Source organism: Haemaphysalis longicornis, unplaced genomic scaffold (assembly GCF_048455015.1).
Source record: "Haemaphysalis longicornis isolate Haplotype H1 unplaced genomic scaffold, Haemaphysalis longicornis Haplotype H1 scaffold_759, whole genome shotgun sequence".
NCBI classification, from domain to species: domain Eukaryota; kingdom Metazoa; phylum Arthropoda; class Arachnida; order Ixodida; family Ixodidae; genus Haemaphysalis; species Haemaphysalis longicornis.
Window position 1 is genome coordinate 27,163 of NW_027526435.1, and position 21,235 is coordinate 48,397.

The 21,235-nt window shown below is 46.6% G+C and overlaps 1 protein-coding gene across 4 annotated transcripts; it reads left to right on the forward strand.

Annotated features, from left to right (window-relative positions):
* The first annotated feature begins 8,305 nt into the window (after positions 1 to 8,305).
* LOC144148079 (uncharacterized) lies at positions 8,306 to 20,864 on the forward strand. 4 transcript variants are annotated; one of them, XR_013317966.1, is made up of 3 exons: positions 8,359 to 8,629; positions 10,507 to 11,119; positions 20,643 to 20,864. XR_013317966.1 is itself a non-coding variant. In XM_077679674.1 (3 exons), the coding sequence occupies exon 2, from the start codon at positions 10,499 to 10,501 to the stop codon at positions 11,081 to 11,083; it is 585 nt and encodes a 194-aa protein (XP_077535800.1). In that variant the 5' UTR covers positions 8,360 to 8,629; positions 9,565 to 10,498; the 3' UTR covers positions 11,084 to 11,119; positions 20,643 to 20,864. The 4 variants fall into 4 exon arrangements, 2 of the variants coding, with proteins under 2 accessions (XP_077535800.1, XP_077535799.1); XM_077679674.1 differs by having other exon boundaries at positions 8,360 to 8,629; positions 9,565 to 11,119; XM_077679673.1 differs by having other exon boundaries at positions 8,360 to 8,629; positions 10,545 to 11,119.
* The last annotated feature ends 371 nt before the right edge of the window (positions 20,865 to 21,235 follow it).

The window sequence follows — 21,235 nt, forward strand, 5'->3', positions numbered from 1 at the left end:
GGCGCAATTGCAAAGCAAACTTTAAACAATCACGAGATATTAGAAAAACAAATGAAGTGGCGACGATTTACCACCTTCTTTCTCGCTCACATATCCCAGCGACTATTCATAAAGCCACCGCCAAGACATATGACGGTGGGATATATTTTCTGTCCTTTCCTTTTTTGTTGAAATCGCAATCGTCGCTATGCAATCACCCATCACGCTAACCTTGAAGCTTGAAATTTAGTCCTGGGTACTGGCGCGTTCAAATACCAGCGCTTAATACCAATAGCGCACATTTTTTTTTATATTTGTAACAAAACAGAAAAATCCTACAACAGGCACATAAATACTACCAATGAATTAGAATATTTGGTCACCCTGAATAATTTGTTAGCTGTCACCTTATCGAATGTGTTAGCCACACTTTTGTTAAAAGTAAGCTTTAGTTAATGCTCAGTCACTGCATTATTGCTCTGACCACTGCAATTCCTTTTGCGATACCGAAAGTGTGCATTACAATCAGTATGTCATCGTACCGCCTGAACCCCTACCATCGTTCTACATTGCGGAATCTTACAACAGATAATGCGGTTACAAAATGAAAGGGAAATTTGTCACGCGGAGCATGAGATGGGACTTTTTGGGTAGACGCTCTTTAATTCGTCCACAGCAGTACTCCCCTCCGGAACGAGTCGCAGTAGAAGCAATGTAGCGAGTTGGGCAAACGGCTTAGCAAACGGCTTAGCCACTGAGCAGCTCCTGCGGTCACACTTGTCAAGTATTAATAATTTGCAGGTGTCGGACCTTTTAAACAAATTATGAAATGCAAAAAGTTTGCACACATCGGGTGTGAGCTTTCGCTGTTGCGCAGTGGAGCACTCCTGCAGCCTGATTGCTCCAATGAAGTCGCAACTAGGGAAGGGCAAAGTCGTTTTATATCCCCTGCAAGCTGCCGAGAATGACATTTCGTTTGGTCAGCTTGCACTACGCTCGCGCCTCCAGCAGCAACAGACCATTGCTACAATGGTGCTAATTCATTTCCCCTGTTGTTACATAGAGCGTGATAGTGTTCAATTGTCGGGAGGGGAAAGTACCCGAGCAAGTACGAAGTTGATGGTACGTGAAAGAAAAAAAGGCCTGAATTGCATTTACTGTGCAATATCAACAACAGAGGGTCGAACCATTTCGGCATGAACCGGTAACCGTTATTTTTTTTTCGGTTCAGTTCCGGTTCGGGTTCAGCGCGCTCAAAAAATAACGGTTCGGGTTCGGGTTCAGTTCCGGCAAAAATATCGGTTCAGTTCCGGTTTACGGTTCGGTTCGGTTCCGGTTCGACACCCTGCCTAAAATTATCGTCATATCCATCTTCCGCATGCATGACTGGATGACCCGGATTGCTTTGTCCGCAGGCTTTCCCATTCCTCCTAAAGTGAAATGCGTTGGCACGCGCCGGCTTCGCGAGCTGGGCGTCTGCGAGGCGTCTTGTGCTCATCCTCGCAGACGTACGTGACTGTTTTCCTGGTATTTTTCCGGGCACCACGGGCAAGCCAGGTTGATGCCGCACGCTCATCGCAAAACGCGTGCACACGTGCGCGGTAAACGGCGGGAGTAACTATGACAAGATGTTGTCTGATGACGCCGCACACATTACGGCCAGCAACGCATGACGGCTGGTCGTAATTGTTATTCATTTTATAATGGGCACAATAGCAGTATTGTCGTAAAAAAGAACTGCAGCTAAATTATAAATCCTAATTGTTGTATGCTAGGGACATGTTGCAAGAAAATCGGAAATGTAATAGTTATATCCCTTCGCTCACCAGCTGTACAAGTTGTACCTGCCCCATGAACCAACCTTCAAATGCTGATTAGTCTCACGGCCAACACATGAGCCATACATGCTCAACTGTTCCCAAAAGGACTAAGCAAACACACAACCTCCAAAAAAACACATCCGGCATTGGGAAGAAACATTTAAAATTGGCTCACTTTATTTGACCAACAACCAGTACATTTTGCTTTTATAGCCCACAAAAGACCATCGCCAGCACTGCATTATGGCTGAAGAACTTTTCTGCAGTTGGCTTTGGCAACAAGCAGAATGCACCATTATGAACTGGAAACACATATGACAAGCCAGAGCTTTTACCAGCCCATTGGTTGCACTGGGTGTCAACAGATAAAAAGGAAGAACCAGCAAAAATGCTTTAATGTATTTAATGTATGCACAATGATCAAACATTAATTCAGAGTGTAGAAAAACATTCCTTCCAGCATGTTCGGCTGATCAACCATTTGTGACAGCCTTATCGAAGTGAAGGCAAGAACGAGTCCGTGGCAGGATTTCGATGTGGGCATTAAGAACTGTAGGCTGTCTGCAGTCATAATTACTATTGTGCACCAAACACCCTAGTACACTGAGTGCAGTGAACTTCAGCAATGAAAGTAGTCATAAGAAATTTTTATCGTATGGTGACTGTTGCGAATCCTAGTAAACCGTTACAAGCACCTGGCATGCTGGCAAGAGAGAGGTAGAGATAGTAAAAGATTTTTGAAAGGAGAAGAGGCCAGCCTGAGAAACTGAACTTGGACCTGCTACTTAAATCCCACTGGGGCAAGGAAGGTACTGAATACTGAGGGTATGAGAAATGACAGTGAAATCAACCAATGAACTTTGTACACTTAAAGCATGTATGGGGCGCAGAAATAGACTACTCACTGCATAATTCGCATAACTTATTTACCGACCATAAAAAAAAGTTTCGCAGTTTGAGAAATTTCACCACATAGACCCAAGAGTCCTGACAGGACAAGCAGCGATTTGACAGCTCGATCTTGCTTCTTCATGTCAGTCCACGTGCCAAAAATCTTTCGTTCAGACAGAGGGTAAGCATTCAAGCGTAGTAAGGCTGCTTCAAGGTCTTTTCACCCACTATATGTATACCTTGGTCAAAAACTATGCAAATGATCAATTGTCTCTGTACAGCCTTACACAGAAGCAGTCTGGGCTGTCCTCGGGTCCGATTGTGTGCAGATACTTTCAGGTCAATGCTACTTTAAGCCGCAGCCTGTGTAACAAGGTTTCATTGACTTCTGTGAAGTTGAGGGGCATGAGCGAGCCAGAACCTTTGCTCGGGACCAGTCCTGGGGAGCTGTTCCTGTCAATTCTGTGGGTCAGACCAATGCAAGGCAGTAGCTTGTGCACGGGCTCTATAGAGTGTTGCATTGCTATCGTGTCTTATGATGTGTGTAGCCAAAACAGTGTATATCCTTTAGCCGGCACAAGGCAGCATTTCCTTCACAGAAAATTAGTTCTATAATTGTAATTACACTAGCTAGTTTCGAATAATTTTTTCAAACAAAGAGCATGACTACAAAGTGTAACAAAGGGAACGGACAGCAACGACTTCCAGCTAGTGCCTTGTTTGAAACGTACGACCCATATAAATACCATGCGCTTTATAACATCAACATAGCAAAAACAGCACGACGCCATGCTGCAACTTTTCTGCTACGACCTCCATGAGCACTGCCAGCTTTCATGTCTGCAACCTCGTTAAACTCGGTTTCCCATTGAGAACATGATTTTAGTGCTAAAGATGACAGACACACTTTACTGGTGCTTGCATCTATCAATCAAACACCAGCAAACGTCAGTTAATTTGAAATGATACGGGGTAAACTTGGAAGCTGGCACAACTAGGTGGGATGGGAGTGGCAACAAAAATCTGCGCACAATACAGCCCTGTTGTGGCATTTTTCAGCACGGCGACAGTTGTCACACCGCCCTTGTTAACCTATATTCGAATCTCCTGATACTATGGAGAGACTTGCTGCATTGGTGGCACACTGGAATTACCACTGTGTTGAACCATGGAGCCTGCCAGTTGCCATTCGAGTATGCGAATCTGCCGATGGAAATTTTTTCTGGCGACTGTTGCACTGCCCTGCAGTGCTTCATGAATTATTTCCTGCTGACACAGCCATTCCATTCCACGCAGACAAACAAAATGCGCACAGGCTGCATGCAACAGGCATGTGTTTGTGTTGTTGTGTGGGAAGCAGGTTTGCCAATGGGTACCAGTCGGCTGCGCAGTAGCACCCAATGTATGCTTAGATGCAGATATACCTAGCGGGTCCACCTTGGCTCATTCCACGGAGGCAAAAGCAACGCTTTCTCATGTTTCTCTGATGGTGCTTTTCAATGGCCTCAACTTTGCATTGCATTAAACAACGAGACAGAGAAATATTTTATGGATTTGCGAGCAGAAGGATGTTAGGGCTTCCACCCCGTGAGAGCCGTTCTTAGTCCAAATGCACTGAAACCCACAAGTGCCGTCAAAGTCGCCCACTCCGGACTTTCACTACCGCCTTCACCATCGCTACAGTTACATCTGGATTTTTTTAATTATTAGTAACGATTAATTATTAACAGTGACTCTACATGGCTAGTCAGTGAGTGGAAGTGGTTTGGTTTGTTGGGTAAAAATCAGAACAGACTGCTTTCACCATATGTTGTGAAGTGGGCATGACAGTGACCCTGGCTCGCCAGTGAGCAGAAGTGGTTTTGCCGGTTGGGTAAAAATCAAGCATGACTGCGTTGAGGGGCAGACGGAGAGTGTGGAGCACGTCAGACATACTTTTAGCCTGTGCGATCAGTGTACGTGCTTTGTGCCATTGAGAAATTTAGCAGGTATATCCCGTGTATTGTTTTTTACAAGTTTGTCCGACATAAGCGTTAAATCATTCATTCCTTTTAAAAGCGACACGAAGCCAGCAGGTGAGAAAGAAAAAGGTATGCTAGTAATACTAAAGGAAATTCAGGCTATTAGCAATGGTTCAGAACGACATGCAAACAATCTTTGATAGCATGCACAGTAGCTGACGAAATACTGCAGGGTAACGTAGCACATGCACACGTGATTACAAAGAGGGTTATGGCATGTACAGGTAAGTGTGTAAGGTTGATTTAGTGCTAATATGCTGCGTGCACACGTAAATAAAAATACCCTGCAAAAAAGATGAACAAGGCAACTGAGGTTAGATCAAATAGAAACAACAACTACGCAGAGTCACCTAGATGGTATGCTTAGAATGTAGATATAACAGTTCAACACAGCACGTAGCATCTGTTATTGCTGAAGCCACTGACGCATCACCTAGCCTGTCCTAAATGGGCACGATCACGTACGTTTGGCGACATCGTAAATTTTGGAGCACACGAACACAACACACACGGAAAATGCCACAGTAACTCACGACAGATATCCGGCGCATTTTTTGGCCACGCTTGTAACGACAGGGATCACGGCAAGTTGAAGCGAACGAAGGAAAACTCGCTGTCACTGCGACGCACCATTGCTAGCTGATGGGGCTCTAGATTATTCACGTATACACTCCTGCAGCGACACGAATCTGGACACTTGCAAGTCGAGTACGGAGCAGTATCAAAGTATTTGCCTCGCGTTGTGATACCGACACAACACCGTGTATAACAATGACTGTGATGATAGCATCGATGACTGCGGCGCCAGCAGCTTCACACAAACCTCTGGAAAACTATGACGCACCACACACATCGGTCACGTTTTGAAGGCAACACGGTGCTTCGTACTTTACTGCACATTTTGGGGCAACATTTGGTTCTGATACGTACGTATTTGATATGAAAAAATTGCGCTCTGCGCAAGCGCTGACCAGCACTTCGCGTTGCTGCCACGAATAGTCATCGGACTTTGAAGACTGTGAATTACTGCAGAAGATTTGGAGCTGAAGGCTTGGAGCTGAACACCTCATATGAAACGAAAACACACCGCAGCACCGCACCACTCGTGAGCGACTCCACACAAAGGACACGCTCGCAACATTCTTGCTTGCCTCGGCCCCGCGCGAAGCCGGAATATTTGAAATAGGCCAACGGAACAAACTCGGAACAGACAAGCCCGTACTAGAGTGAACTCTATCCGTACGTATGCCAATACGGGGCCAAAATTCGCTCTTCGATGGAATTCGGCCTCTTCTCCATGCCGCTCGTCCGTAGGTCATCCGTAAAACCCGTGGTAAATCTATAAAAAGTGCTTTGTTTACACAACTTTTTCTACGCGAGTGTCAAAAACAGTAACAAACTCGAGTTTCGCAGAGAAAAATATAATGCAAACATCTACAAAGCATGTCCATGACGTCACGGTGACTAGGTGACGTCATATTAAAAGACAATAAACTCAGGCTAAAAATAAATCTTGATACTGTAATATTAATGTGTCACTGCCAAAAATATGTGCAATACTATTGAAGTAATTGCAATGTAATGCAATTACGCAATTTTTTTGTTGACGTACGTCACTTCCGTGGGGCGCAGCAGCCAGTTCAGGGGGAATCGGCTCGGAACATAGAGATAATATACTGACTCTAGAGGGAAAGCGCGCCGCTGAGCCAATGCATTGGAACCGTACGACACATAGTGGCAGACATGATACAACGATTTGAAGGTTGCCAGCTGAGCTTTTGCTTACTAAAAACGGCGAAAGCGATGGGTTGTAATCTGGCAACGTGCTACTGTGTCGTTTCCGCGTCCGGCTAGCGAAGCATGACGGGATTAATTGTAACATGGCGGACCGCTGGCCAGGCGGATTTTGTGCAGGCGGCGTCGACAGCATTGCGTGGTTTTATCTCCTGTGGGTAGGTAACCGACGTGTTCTCGGTTCAGCGTGTGACTTATATGTACTGAGACTATTTGAGCAAGATGTGGCAACGCTCACACAACACTTGCGCGCAAGCTTGAATGCGACTGATCGCATGCGCGAGGACGCCAAGGAATCAGCTGATCCGTACTGGGGCGAATAGAAAAATGAATCTCCGTCATGATCTCCGAGCATTTCTTGCGCTGTGCCGCTTTACTTGCCATTCTGTGACATTTTGCGCGTCGCTGAATGTTTTCAAATGAAGTAAAGTGAACTGTGACTTCAGCTGAATCTAAAACCTTTATTGACACACACACACACAAAATCCGTTATCGCATGGGCCAACGCTGATATTGCCGGTGAGTCGCGGCCCTTTGAAGCACAGGAATGAAAGAGCGCGATCGATCGCAGGCCAACGGAGTGGCAGAATGCATGCCAAAGAGTATGCGAAATACAATCAGCGGCGTGTCCCGTTTTCCTCTCTGTCTGTATTCGTCAAGCTCTAGCTGCTTTCCACCACTTCAAAGGGAAAGCTTGCGGGACTGAATGGGCAGTAATTTGCTGCACAGAGCGCGCGGGGAGAGAACATTGACTTATTGTCTTATTGTGACTGATTTAAAAAGAAACCGCATTTCGTTACCTATTTTTTCGTTCTACCTTTACGAACGTTTGCGCAAAAGATCGAAGCACGGAGAGCTGTAAGAAGTTTCATGAATGAAACAACTGGAACGGAACGATTATAAAAGCTCCTTTTATTTCTCTTCCAACGGGAACGATCGCTGCCACTCCGTAGCCTGTAGTGAACTTGCGGTAGTCAAGGTCAGATCGGAATCGCTGTTCCGGCGTCAGTGCAGGGGCAATAGATAGGGTGCTTAACGTGAAGAAACGAATGACAGCCTCGCGAGCGCCCGGGAAGGCACTTGCTCAGCGCGTGCATCCGAGTTGTTCCAGTTGTACACGTTTTGCACGCACGCAGATCTGAGCTGGAGACTGCACACACAAACTTCGCAAGTCAGGCGCAAGGGCCTCGCCCCTTCCTAGCACACTTAACGAAAATCGAAACCAAAACTGAACTACGGACTTACTCTTTGTTCGCTAATTAAAGCTTAATTACAGTAAAAGTTTTTTATAGAGCTAGGTTAATTACTGAGACAATTATTTATAACTATTTTGCTTCAGTTCTTTGTTTTAGTTAAATAATTATGGAACAACTGTTTAGAAGACTAAATAAAACTGATCAGGCAACCTTGAGAATTGTATCATGTCAGCGCACACGATTCGTACGGTCTCGGAGCTCGCTTTACCCCCCTGGCTCGGAAGCCCCGGGTTGCAGCAGACGCAGCCTTTGTCATCCTGTCAAAGAAGGCAATAAAGAAAAAAAAAACCTAGACGCACCCCATGTGACCTTAACGTCATGTCCGGCGTCTTTATTATACTAGTGCTTAAATTAACAATCTACGTTTAAATAAAGCTCATATTTAAATATATTTTGCTTAAAATTTGTTAAAGCTGATCAATGGCTTTGCAAAGTTGTCGCCGCCGTTGTTATGGCACATCCGTATAGGGGGAGAAATGGCTGGAAACGCTGATTGGTCAATGTGTGTGACGTCATTAAAATATGCATGACGTCATTATTTTTTTGGCGCTAGATTTGTTTGTTTAGTTGTTGTTTTTCCCCAGAAATTTTTCCCTAGTCTTTGGTACAGCGCTAGAATGCCTCCCTAGTCTGCCTAGTCCCCGCGCTTGGCCAAAATGGCGGAAAGCTCTTGCTTTTCAAGCGGGCTTCTTTGTGTTGAGATTGCAGAAGTTAGCTACTGAAGGGAAAATGTGTTAAAGACATGCATATACCTTAAAATTCGACCGATGCAATCGTCGCTTTCACGCAAGAAGAATCTGGTTATTCATCATGGTGTGGTGTGTTGAGTTTCAGCACACTGCAGATGCCACTGCCCGCAGTAAAAAAGGTGAGGCATCCATGTGCTCTGTTATTAGTGCTCGGTTATTTTTATTTTGGCCTTCTTGTTTACTTTAAACATTCCTTTTACGTGAAATTTTTGGGTCCGGTTGTTTTTCTTTTGCAGAAGGTGCACGCTCCACGTGCGTCATTCCATGAACTCAGTGTGTTCAGGGGAAAAAAAAGGGAGATAAAACAAGTTTTGACGACAGATTTGTTCGTGGAGCGATCGCATTGTATTCCATATTTTTCCTGCGTGGCGTGTGCAGGTATTATTGTTGCGCCTGTGCACTGAAATGACGACCGTCCCTGTGGAAATGACGATCACCCCCTTTGTCCACCCTGTTCAGAGCCTCAACCTTAGCAGCAAGGCGTACTTTCTAATAACATTTCGAGACCGCTTCGAACATTCCACAAATAATAAGCTTAAGCGCTTGCCTATCGTGAAATTCCTGGTAGCAGATTGAAATGTTGTGTTGACATGGGCAGTGCATGCTTTAACGGCGGCGTGAATCACGAAAAATGGGTTTAGATTGCGATGTGGTGTGGCTACGCAGCGCAAGTGTGAAGGCCCGTTCGCACTTGCGACTGGAGCGATAGAAGCGACGCGATTGCTGTCCGCGGCGACAAAAATTGGTCGAGACCAAACGAACAAGGAAAGCGGCAGAAATCTCGTCGCTTCTACCGCTCCAGTCGCAAGTGTGAACCACTTGCGACTGGAAAGAAACATATGTAGTTCATGTAATTGTCCTGTATTTCCCATGAAATACTCTGTGTTTGATGCCTAATAAAATAAGCTGTATCCAAAAGCTGAACCTAATCGGCGGGGGCTTACGGCGAATGTATGACACGCTTCTATTTTTGTGCGCCTTCGGAAAACCCTGTTGCAGTAGACGATTACTTGTGGCTTCGCCGGAATGTTTTTTGTTGTTGTTTTACTCACAGAGCCTGCCTGACAGTACATCCGCCAGGTGGTAAGTGCGAGGCTCCTACAAAATAAGGCAAGAGCAACTCGCAAGCCTTGCCTAATTACCTGGCATAGCACAAAATCTGATATGGCTGTGGCTATTCTCATTGCATCCGTGATAATCCCTTGTATAAATTTTTCGCGGCAGTTGTTTCTCGTTAGCTGACTGGGGTCCGCATGACAACCTGCCAGTAAATTTCTTTTGAACCCACTCTTCCGGCATCCGTGAAAATTCCTTTTTAAAATTTCAGTCGGCTCCCGTTTGCTGTCTACATAGATGTTTTTTCCACCAGCAAGACAGATAGATCTGCGCTGCTTTATGCACAAGCGATAAAACTATATGTTTCAATGGAGCCAGGCATACATCGCATTTTGTGATAATGTGCTCAGGCAGCCCGGACATGGGCCGCTTTAAATAAAGTTTGATCTCTCTCTCTCAGGCAAGCCGAACAACAAAGTGCATAGTGAAACTAGTAAGGCTTGAGCCTGGAGATTAGCTATGTTATGGCTAGCAAGAAATGAGCAACCGCGGGTAAATGTAACAAAAACGTTTTCAAGGAGGGACTTGCAATAATTTGTGTGCACGCCGCCATTATTGCTGCTCACGAACCTCATGCCCCCGTGGATGCAGCACTAACGTATCTGGTAATACTTCAGGGTCTTGGGCATCTTGCTGTCAATCTTTACATCACGCTTTTTCACTCCTGTGATAGTTCTAGTGTCTCTCTTCCAAAGCTGCACGTGGTTTGCAGCGCGGTATGCAGACATTTTTGCCATGAGCTCATCAAATGTGGCAACCAATGGAAAGTACCTCGTGGCCAGTTTCCTTCATTCCTTGCGATGGAGCACGTTGGTTGTGGCATCAGTCCTTAATTGAGGTGGTGTGGTGGAGCACTGAACGAGTGCAGGTGGATGCGCAGCTACTGCAGAGGAGGCCTCCCCCTTTGGCGCGCTGCAGCCAGTCGATGTGGCCCAGGGGCTGCTGCTCTACCGCCATCCCGATTGTCCACACCCCCGCCTTGGCCAGCGTCTTGTGGCACTGTGAGCTCCAAAGCAGGCACAGGCGCCTTTGCGGCAGTCACCCTCCAACTGCCACCAATTTGGTTTCGGCAAGGTGACCAGCGGCAGCGCACACATCAGCAGCCCTACAGCCAAAGGCTGTCTGTTGGGAGCAGCCACAGTCTTGGGCGGCCACCTTACTCGCAGCCGAGGTGGCCATCCGGTCCTGGCACGGAGCTACTTGGCAGCCTGGCAGAAGCCATCTCGGTGGTCCAGCATGAGCACCAGGTAGCGCACCCTGGTCTTCCACCCGAGCTGCTCGCTGTCGATTTGCAGGCATGTGACCCTGCAGCAGGCCTGGGTGTCCCAGTGAACAAGCATCGCCTCCATCTCGGTGCCCGACAGCTGCAGGCTGACATTGGCGAGCTTGGCCCGCACTGCATCCGGGGGTGCCTGCAGCTGCAGAACGACGCCTCGGCAGCCCGCCATGGGGCCTAGTGCCTACAGGGCCGCCGCGGCGACGTACACAGACAGGTACACCCTGTGCGCCCTTCTACTGGGCAGGCCGTCTGATAGTGCCACTGTGACCATGTTGAAGAGTAAGGGGCTGACGACTGTGCCCTACAGGGTGCCCACATCCACTGGTTGAGGCACCGACAGGGCGTTGCCTACCTGCCTTTGTGCCATGAGGTCCGTCACGAACGCCTCGACGGAGCCCCGCAGCTTGTCCGCAATGCCGGCCTCCTTTATGGCCAGGGAGATGACAGGGTGCTGGAGGTTGTTGAAGGCACCCTTTATTCCCCCCCCCCCCCTGATAGAAAAAAAAAGCGCGGAAGTTTGCAAGCGCCCTTAACCCTTTGAGGGTCGAATTTTTTTGAAAAGAACTTTCCCTGGTGGTCAAATTAGTTTATTGCGGATTTGGAATGTACAAAATGCCTAAAGTCATGATTAAATGGTAAAAAATTATCAGGAACAGTATTTTGGGGTCAGCATCACTTAGAACTGAAAAATGTTCAATAGTATTTCAGAGTGTGGTATTCCTTGAAACACGGGTCTATGCACAGTGCCTTATCGAAGTCTGCACACATACAGCGCATGTCCGAAAATGAGCTGTCTTCTTCCGAAAAAAGGCTGTCTTCCGATTCAGATTCGGTGAAAGGAGTAAACTCAGAGTCAGAAGAGTCATCGCGGTCGGTGTCATCAGAGCAGGCAGTTCGTTGGGCCATATCGCTGCTTTGCCGTGCATGTGAAGAACTCGAAGGCAACCCAGTAAACGAGGAGAGCGAGAAAACACCGGTGATAAACAAGCTAATAGCAGCGCCAATATAGATAGAAATCAACTTCCGCCGCCCCCACAATGGAGTCTCCGATTAGGTTACTTCAGTTCCAAGCAAGGAGGGCAAGAATACCTAGTGAGCGTGGGTAATAAACAAGATAAGAGCAGCGCCAATATAGATCGAAATCAACTTCCGCCGCCCCTGATAGCGAGCGTCGATCAAGTTTCGCGCGCCTCCGATGCGATCACGTGGCGAAACTGAAACCACGAAACGCGTTAACACGTACAGACGCCGTAACGCGCTGAAGCCAGAGAGTTCTGTTTTTCACCGCAAGAAGGTAGCACAATCAAATTTCAAACACTTCTTGTAAGTCCCAGGAGGTGGCAGCACCTCCCAGGGAGCATGCATCGTTAATAGGGCGCGAAATTTCAAACGGATGCTCGAAATCGTACCCGTACGGCAAAGACCTTGCGGGACGGAAAACCACCGCAGTACACGTACGGCAAAAACCCTCAAAGGGTTAAAGGCTATGAAGATAAAATACATGTTTGGTTCATTAAAAAGACTGCCTTGTCTCGATAACAATGATATCAGTCTTACAGCAAACTTCGAAGGAATTATCGATATATTAAATTAAACATTTGAAGCAATGGCGAATCCCCGCCCACTTTCCAGCGGCGATTTCACTATGACAGCACAGGATTTTGTTGGATGATTGGTGCCCAACGACCTAAGTCATCGCCAAGGAACATGATTGCGTGATTTTTGAGGGGCCTTCATTGATCTTATCACGCGCAAGAACAGCGCTGTTAAGGGCGAAAATTACATGAACCTGGCAAGATTAGTCCACACGCAAAGCGGAATAATTCAGCCATCGGCATTTGTTAAGTCATGCCAGTTTAAATTTGCGCTTCTGTTTTGAGTCTCATCGGGGCGGAGAAGCTTGTGCTTTTGTAACATAATGAATCTGGTTGACATTTCTGCACAACCCAAATTAGAGTCTGCTGTAATGAGCTTGGTGTTCTCAAGTAGTTGCATTCCTAGCGGTCACGTTTTCAATGCTTCGTGCATAAATGCCCTATAATCTGCCTGAAGGCGTGTACTATCAAGCTATACCTTTTCTGGAGCAGCCACCCCCTTTAGTTACCACTCCCAGATGAGGTAGAGCAAGTCACTGCAAAGTTTGCCATTCAATGCTGTATCTAACTTTATATTTAGCAAGAAAAAATAACGCAAATACGGCGATGTCTGACCATACTCTCGCGGGCAGGCATGTTCTGTGCAAGCTGAGCAAAATATTGCTACGTTTTGAATTTTGTCGTGAGATCTGATGAAAGAGTTATAATGCGGTCCTACCATTTTGGTTTCAAACTTTAATGAAAGGACATACTTTTTTAGCTGACGCGTGCGCTGCCATTTTTCAGCAGAGTACACACTGCCGGTTTTAAAGCTAAATGATAAAAAAAGTATTTGCACTTCATGAGCATGGGCGGTTCTGGAATGTATAGGGCGCACAGAAGTTTTGTAGTTTTCGTTGCAGACGCGGGAAATGGAAATTATGTTTGAAATCTTCTTTGTCCACCAGAAAACGGAGGATTGGGCAGCTGTGCAGAGCCAGCATGACCTTCGGGCATGGTGCGATGCCCGAAACAAGTCAGCATTTTGTTTCCCGGAGTGCACCAAGAAAACATGCGTATTGGCATGGCCCCGCATACAGAAAGACCAAAGACTACCATGCTTTAGCATGAAGCGGACAGTAATGACGCAGTTAAACTATTTCCTTGGTTGACAGCGACCGTGATGTTCAAACTAAAGCATGGTTTCAGGCTACGACAGGATAGATTTGTTTCCCGGAGTGCACCAAGAAAACATGCGTATTGGCATGGCCCCGCATACAGAAAGACCAAAGACTACCATGCTTTAGCATGAAGCGGACAGTAATGACGCAGTTAAACTATTTCCTTGGTTGACAGCGACCGTGATGTTCAAACTAAAGCATGGTTTCAGGCTACGACAGAATAGATTGGCTAAAAATTGCAAAGTTGTTTACCGTGATAATTCTTTGGTTATTTCGGTTACTTAAGAAATGCTGACGATTGCTCAAAATGTGCTTCATGCAACATTTTAGAATGTATCAGTTGTGTATCAGGGAAGAATCACATTGGCGCGCACCCGTATGTGTGTGTGTGTGTGTGTGTGTGTGTGTGTGCGCGTGTCGAGGGGGGGGGGGGGGGGGGGCGTGAGGGGAGGGGGCTGGCGGAGGTGTGCTGGTGCTCTTGAGAGGGCCTGTTGTAAGTGGCCGTTTATTTAATTAGGAAATTCTGTTGTCATGCACGACCGATTGAGCCTTGAAAGAACGATAGTCCTGCGCCCACAGAACTTCAAAGAAGGCCAGGAAGCGTTAAAGGAAAATTCTACCAGAAAGGCACCCCCCCTACCCAGCGATGGGAGATCTTGATGTCCAGCCCCGACCTGTCGACGCAGCAAGAGCTCGCGTCCAGGGGCAAGGAGCTATTGGACTCATATGGGACTCGTGAATAGGGTTCCACCCCGTCTGACGCCTGCGAGCGTCAACTGAAATGGGCTCAGCGAAAGTTGTTTCTCTCTCTCTCTAGAGCTCTTCTTTGCCACCAGTACGAAAGTCCTTCACTTGCGCTGCGCACACTGCTACATGGTTTTAAAATTGGGTGTAGCAGTGGATTGCAGCCAGAACAAATATATATTTCATTCTTCATGTACTGATGCTACGCTGTCCCGATACACTCTGAGTAATCCTCTCCAACTTCGTGCATAATAAAATATTTGGGCCTTTACAGGAGTTGAATTTACATTTTCCCTCATTAAAAGTCGCCTATCCGCTCCACTGTGGGTGCTTTCAATTACCAATTCAAACGCAAATACTGCATTCGGAATAAAACAAGATAGACATTTTTTAGCTCGGAGACACAAGGTACTGTGGCATCGTGTAAATATTACGAAGTGAATATTTAAATATCAAAGAATGCATAATTGATCTGCACCGCACAACTTAACGTACAATGCAACCTCCATCGTCAAAGGACATCAGTGATCATGTAAGGATTAGTGACTGGAAGAAAATGACTTACTATTCGATATCGCCGTTGTGACTCCGGCCCCTGAATATACACTGCTCTGGGCAGCCGAATATGGCCATCTGATCGTTGTTACTGTCACGACGCCGTCTGCCTGTGGCAGGGCTGGTGACCGTCGTGCCTTCACATTTAGGATAAAGTCTGGAACTGGCTCGGGGAACCGCAGCACGCCCTTTTTGTCGACCCGCTGTTTTGCAGTTTCCTAGGTTAGGGGAGAATACCGCCGAACAAATCTGCCTAATCGCGGGGGTGAAATTGACTGTCGCAACATCGCCGTCGTAAGGGGACAACACTCAGTGCGCGCAATCTGAGCCCACTCCAACAAAACCCTCCGGGCCTCGACAGAAACGTGAAAAAGGAAGAATGAAGGGCTGACGCGAGGAAGAGGGGCGTACCTTGCGGTGTGTCTCAATCGCAAAGGCCCTCTGCCCGCGCACGGCATTCATTCAGCTAAACTGCACGTTTCACCCATTACGTAGCCCATCGCATTCTTCAGTTACCTTGCACGAGTCTTGAATGTGTGCCCATGGCCACTTGATCTCCCCCTTTCTAGGAGAGGGAGCAGCCGTGATCAGCCACTGCCGCTTGCACATTGTTCTGCTTAACATACAAAGATCGTCTGTTCCCGTTCGGGCCTGCATTGTACCAGTCTTCAACCATCAATGGCCGGCGGTCCCTCTTTTTTTCCGCCGCGAGTTAGTGCGGACCGTGGTGCAGACCACTCCATGCTTCCCCGGACGAGTCAATCTCCTCTGCTGAGAACAACTCAGCCGGCCAATTATTCTCGGTCTTGCCGCATGTCTCGCACAAAGGGATACAACGCATGCCTTTGGCGTCCCGTGCGCTGAGCTTACCCGAAGGCACCGTAGCTTTTGGGGCTGCACCCCTCCGAAATCATCCCTCAGCGGTTCGCACCCCTCAGGCGCTTCGTTTTGTCACGGCCGGACTCGGCTCCCTTCCATGCGAAGGGTAGACATGCACTTTCGTGGCATTTTCATAGCATTTCGTGGAAAGTGCCATTAGTGGCACTTTCAAAAATATGCCGCTTTGTTCACAGGCGACGTACCAGGCATACAGGCAGCATGGCGATGGCCGGAAAAATTTCGGAGGGGGGGGGGGGGGGGGGGGGGGGGGGCTGAAGCCCGGTCAGCCCCCCCCTCCCCTCCTCTGGCTACGCCACTGCATCAAGTAGCACGAGGGCTGCCACCTGCCTGGGGGCGATTCCACGAGAGAACGAACATGCGTGTGCATGACCATTTTTTGTTCATTCTTGTTTTTTTATTATATATGCGCGCAATATGGAAACCCCCGAAAATCAAGTTTGTTTTCTCCTGAGGTGCGTAGTTCGGGAGAAAAAAATGTTTGAATGTGCCCGGAGCGCAGCGGTGGTTCTGGCAACTGCAGATTTTTTCAAGTTTGCGTCTCTGTGTACGTCAAGGAGTACAAGGTGTGTGTAAAATATGTTTTGGGCCAGAAACTAGACCAGAATGCTAATCAGTGTAACGCAAAATCAGCGTCCAGCAGCGGACAAAAAATTTAGAAAAAAAATTGTGAATTCGGCCCAGACGTTAAATTGTTACTGTTTTTGACGCCCCCTATCTACATGTCTTCTTTTCTGAAAAACCTGCAAGTCAGCCATTTTGTTGGCCATACGTGCCTGAACGCATCAGCAAAAGATGGTGTTTGTAGAAAATTTATAAGTACTAAAAAAAATTGAATAACTTTGGCTCTTTTTCAGAAATTGCGCAAATTGAAAACTCAATATAAAAAAAAACCCATACTCGATTTTCTTCAAAATTGCGGAAACAAGACTCCTTTACTTGGACAACAAAACTGTGGAAAAACATGCTGCATCATTTTGTTCATAACAAAGTTATAAGGGGCCAAACTTGGGGCTCGCGCGACGCGTCTTGGCGCGCCGCGGTAAGTTGCGCGGGTGTACATGGGCGGTAATTCACATTTCACTGCCACATGCTGGCACGATCAATCTCTTTCCAATATTCCCAAACGAAAAAAACTATTCTGGAGATTCTTCTTTTTTTTTTTTTTGCCCGCCTCTGTTTCCATAATGTGTTCTTTAACGAGCTAACTTTCTGGCCGATACCAGCTCGAAAGCGCTCCTTTGCGAACGCCACTCTTCTTATAGGAAAAGGAAAGAAGGATTCGAAACAACAGGAAAAGTTTTTCCAGTGGTTATACCGGGTAGAAGTGGTAGGAGTGGTCGATATTTTCTATTATTATGGCGCTTCGGTCACAGCACAAGTAAATTACTGAAGGTATTTCAGATTTTCTTCACAAGAATATTTATTCAAGTAAAAAGACACAAGTTTGTAAATTGGCTGCCAGACTACCGTGATTAATTATTTACAGACAGGAACACAGCAAAAGGCATACGTGTGGAAATACAACTCAAGTAAAATCTTTATAATATCTGCACCACAGCTTCATCGAGCGCTCATACAGTCAAGCACAGGAAACTGAAAACGGGCAAATGGCAGTGGGCTCACTTTCAGCGGTTCTGGCGACAGTTAAACGCTGTTCGTTTGGGTGTTCCTTCGTGACAGATCACACGTGCCAGGACTGGATGCCTCGGATGCGTGGCAGACGCTTCCATTCTTCGCGCTTTTCCATGCGAAACTCTTCGATGCCTGTGCTAGATGCGTGAATCAGGGTCACCTTCTTTAGCTTGCTTGGCAACTCGGCAATCATTTCAGCTGCTGACCGAATGACGTTGGTGCTGCCTGCCCTCAGGTTGTGTAACGAAGCGTGATGTTTTACAATACCACCAACTCCATCACACGAGTTTTTTTCCGTGTCCGGTAGCAGAGAACAGCCACTTCACAGACATGTAGTTTGCTCTGGAAAGTTCGTACAGCTGATATTTGTTCTTGAAATGGCTGGCTGCACCGTCACTAACGTAAACAACGTGGCTGTACACAGGGGCACTTTCTTCCAGGCATTCGTGCACCTTGTGAAGCGCATAGCATGCATGTGCGGTATCGTGTTGCATGTACTGCAAAGCTCTGAACTGGTTTTCTTGTAGTTACAACGCACGTAAACAGTGAAACCTGTGTTTTGTGCCAGTGGTACGACTGGACTTCATTTGGCAGAATAACTGTCCAATTTTCAGCGAAGTCGAAGTGCAGTGCAATGCTTGATCGCCGTTCGCATCTTTTCGCTTCGTTTATGGCAATGGCCTGGGTCCGCCTAATATAGTCATGGGAAATCCACCTGGTGACCCATTTGCCTAGCTCCTTCACGAATGCAGCTGGCGGTACACTTTTTTTTATCAGAGAACCATTTCCCATGCAGCGTACGTGACGTCTTTTTCGTCCGAAACGACCAAAGCGGACATGGTAAGGTTGTCGGCCATTGGGCATTGCCGGCACTCACCCAAGAAACACTGCGTCGATGGTGAGGTGCAAAGACAAAGCTCCTTTAAGTTCATTCTTCGGTCAACCCCTGTAATGTTTTGCAGGGCCAAAGCAGACAGGTCGGCATTTGCACAATAAACGCAGACGCACACTTCATGCTGGGGTGAGTGCAAGACCCATTTCGGGCGCAAAAAATAAAACCGAAGGTCAATCCATTCCCTCCCTTGTAACTGCCCGTGCGCCATTTGTTCCGGTTGCCTGCGCATCGGAGGAACCTTTGTTTTTTGTTTTGCATCCCGCAAAACACTGGCGCCGCAAAGGAGCGCTTTCGAGGTGGTATCGGCCAGAAAGTTAGCTCGTTAAAGAACACATTAGGGAAACAGAGGCGGGCAAAAAAAAAAAAAGAAGAAGAATCTCCAGAATAGTTTTTTTCGTTTGGGAATATTGGAAAGAGATTGACCATGCCGGCCTGTGGCAGTGGAATGTGAATTACCGCCCGTGTACACCCGCGCAACGTCCGGCAACAGCGGCCGGAACTTACCGCGGCACGCCAAGACGCGTCGCGCGAGCCCCAAGTTTGGCCCCTTATAAATTTGTTCTGAACAAAATGATGCAACATGTTTTTCCACAGTTTTGTTGTCCAAGTAAAGGAGTCTTGTTTCCGCAATTTTGAAGAAAATCGAGTATGGGTTTTTTTTTATATTGAGTTTTCAATTTGCGCAATTTCTGAAAAAGAGCCGAAGTTATTCAATTTTTTTAGTACTTATAAATTTTCTACAAACACCATCTTTTGCTGATGCGTTCAGGCACGTATGGCCAACAAAATGGCTGACTTGCAGGTTTTTCAGAAAAAAAGAAATGTAGATAGGGGGCGTCAAAAACAGTAACAATTTAACGTCTGGGCCGAATTCACAATTTTTTTTCTAAATTTTTTGTCCGCTGCTGGACGCTGATTTTGCGTTACACTGATTAGCATTCTGGTCTAGTTTCTGGCCCAAAACATATTTTACACACACCTTGTACTCCTTGACGTACACAGAGACGCAAACTTGAAAAAATCTGCAGTTGCCGGAACCACCGCTGCGCTCCGGACACATTCAAACATTTTTTTCTCCCGAACTACGCACCTCAGGAGAAAACAAACTTGATTTTCGGGGGTTTCCATATTGCGCGCATATATAATAAAAAAACAAGAATGAACAAAAAATGGTCGTGCACACGCATGTTCGTTCTCTCGTGGAATCGCCCCTGGTAGTCTGGGTGTGCTCTAGCTCTGTCATTACATTGGCAATGGAGTTCATCGCAGCCTGGTGCTGCCGGAAGCCTGTGAGCTGCTCTGAGATGTACATGTACTCCTTGGTTCTGCAATTTCGTGTGCATGCTGCCAAAAACTTTTGCCCTTGCAACAGCACTACGATTGGACTCGGCTTATCCACATCAAGTTGGTTTTTATCATTCTGAGTGCTTACCGGAGTAACTTCTTGCACAAGAAGTTATTGCAGTAAATCCCACCTTGAAAGCTTTTTTATCGTATGGCTTTACGTGTGGTTGCTCATATTTTACTAGCTGTAGCATAGCCAACCGTAACATATCCAGAGGGGTGAGCTGGGCGAGTTGGTATGTGTCATCTTAACAACAGCACGAAAAAGACTGGGACGAACGAAGCAGACAAGTCGAGTGATGATTCACAACTAGTTTTTTGTGGAATGTGCACTAAACATAAACCTTGGCATCAACAGAAGAAAAGAGATGGAACACATTCCACTCGAACGTACTTCCTTGCCCTTCTCCCCCCGCCCCCTCACATGACAAACACTGGTAGAGCCTTTTACTTGACACACATGATCCTTCAGCTATGGACCACTGCCGAGCTGATAACAGAGTTTCATAAAGGAGGAACATCAAGTTCAATGCCGCACTTGTGTTTGGCGGCATGTACTGGTTAAGAAGGCGAACTCTGTCACAAAGTACTGGCAATGTAACACAATCGCCTCCCAGTTTTCAAATGTTGCACGCTTCGATTATCTCTCGGCCTGTCTGCCTGGCACGTCTGGAAAGAAGTACACAAATGGGTCCCACCGTTGGTGTGCATCGTATACACGACTATTGAGCTCTTCTTACAGAAGGTGCTCTATGGGTCCACAATAGTACTGCATGAAACCTGCCCTGTTTCAGTGCCTTTTCTAGCAAAATGCCTTAGCAACCCATGCTGTTTCCTTGTCAATGAATGATAAGCTTGTCATTACAGAACACTTGTGGGTACCCTGTATTTTGTTTCCTTTCAACATTACAGGTTTGCAGCATGACGGGAAGGAGTGCAGAGACGCCTATGCTGCGATTGCTGGCGTTGTGCAAACAAGGGTACAATGAACTATTGCCTGCAAGACTGCAAGAGGATGGCACTGCCTAAAGTTATTCTTTGTTAGAGTATAAATAAATTTCAAGGTCTGAACCCAATACCCATGTACCCTCAATAATAAAGTGTACCTCAATAATAAAGTGTGTCCACATCTTTTGACAGCTGTGTCTGTTTACTTTTCATGCAAACCTGCGACCGCTGAAAATGACTGTGACTAAAAGACGCATCCCGTTCCCATCAAGTGCAATTTTCAGTGCACTACCACTTCTAAACGTGCTGACTCCTGTTAATCATTTCAGTTTGCACCATGCTATAAATGGCTGGTGATACATGTGTTTAAGCGAAGTCCTTGGAACAAATAGAATTCTTTTATTCAATTTACAATTTCCTGTTGGCCTGAGTGGGAAAAAAAATACAAACCAACTGATTGGTTAGCAAAAAACCTGCGGTGTCCTTGGACGTATCCAACTGAAGAATGGTGTGCCACAAATGCGAAACTTCAAACAGAATTTTTTGCTTTTGAACAC

Excerpts from the sequence above, each read along its gene's own strand:
- LOC144148079 (XM_077679673.1), top strand. The coding sequence starts at position 8,572 with ATGGTGTGGTGTGTTGAGTTTCAGCACACTGCAGATGCCACTGCCCGC. Across the intron at positions 8,630-10,544 it reads CACTGCCCGCAGTAAAAAAG|CCAGTCGATGTGGCCCAGGG; the intron begins GTGAGGCATCCA and ends GGCGCGCTGCAG.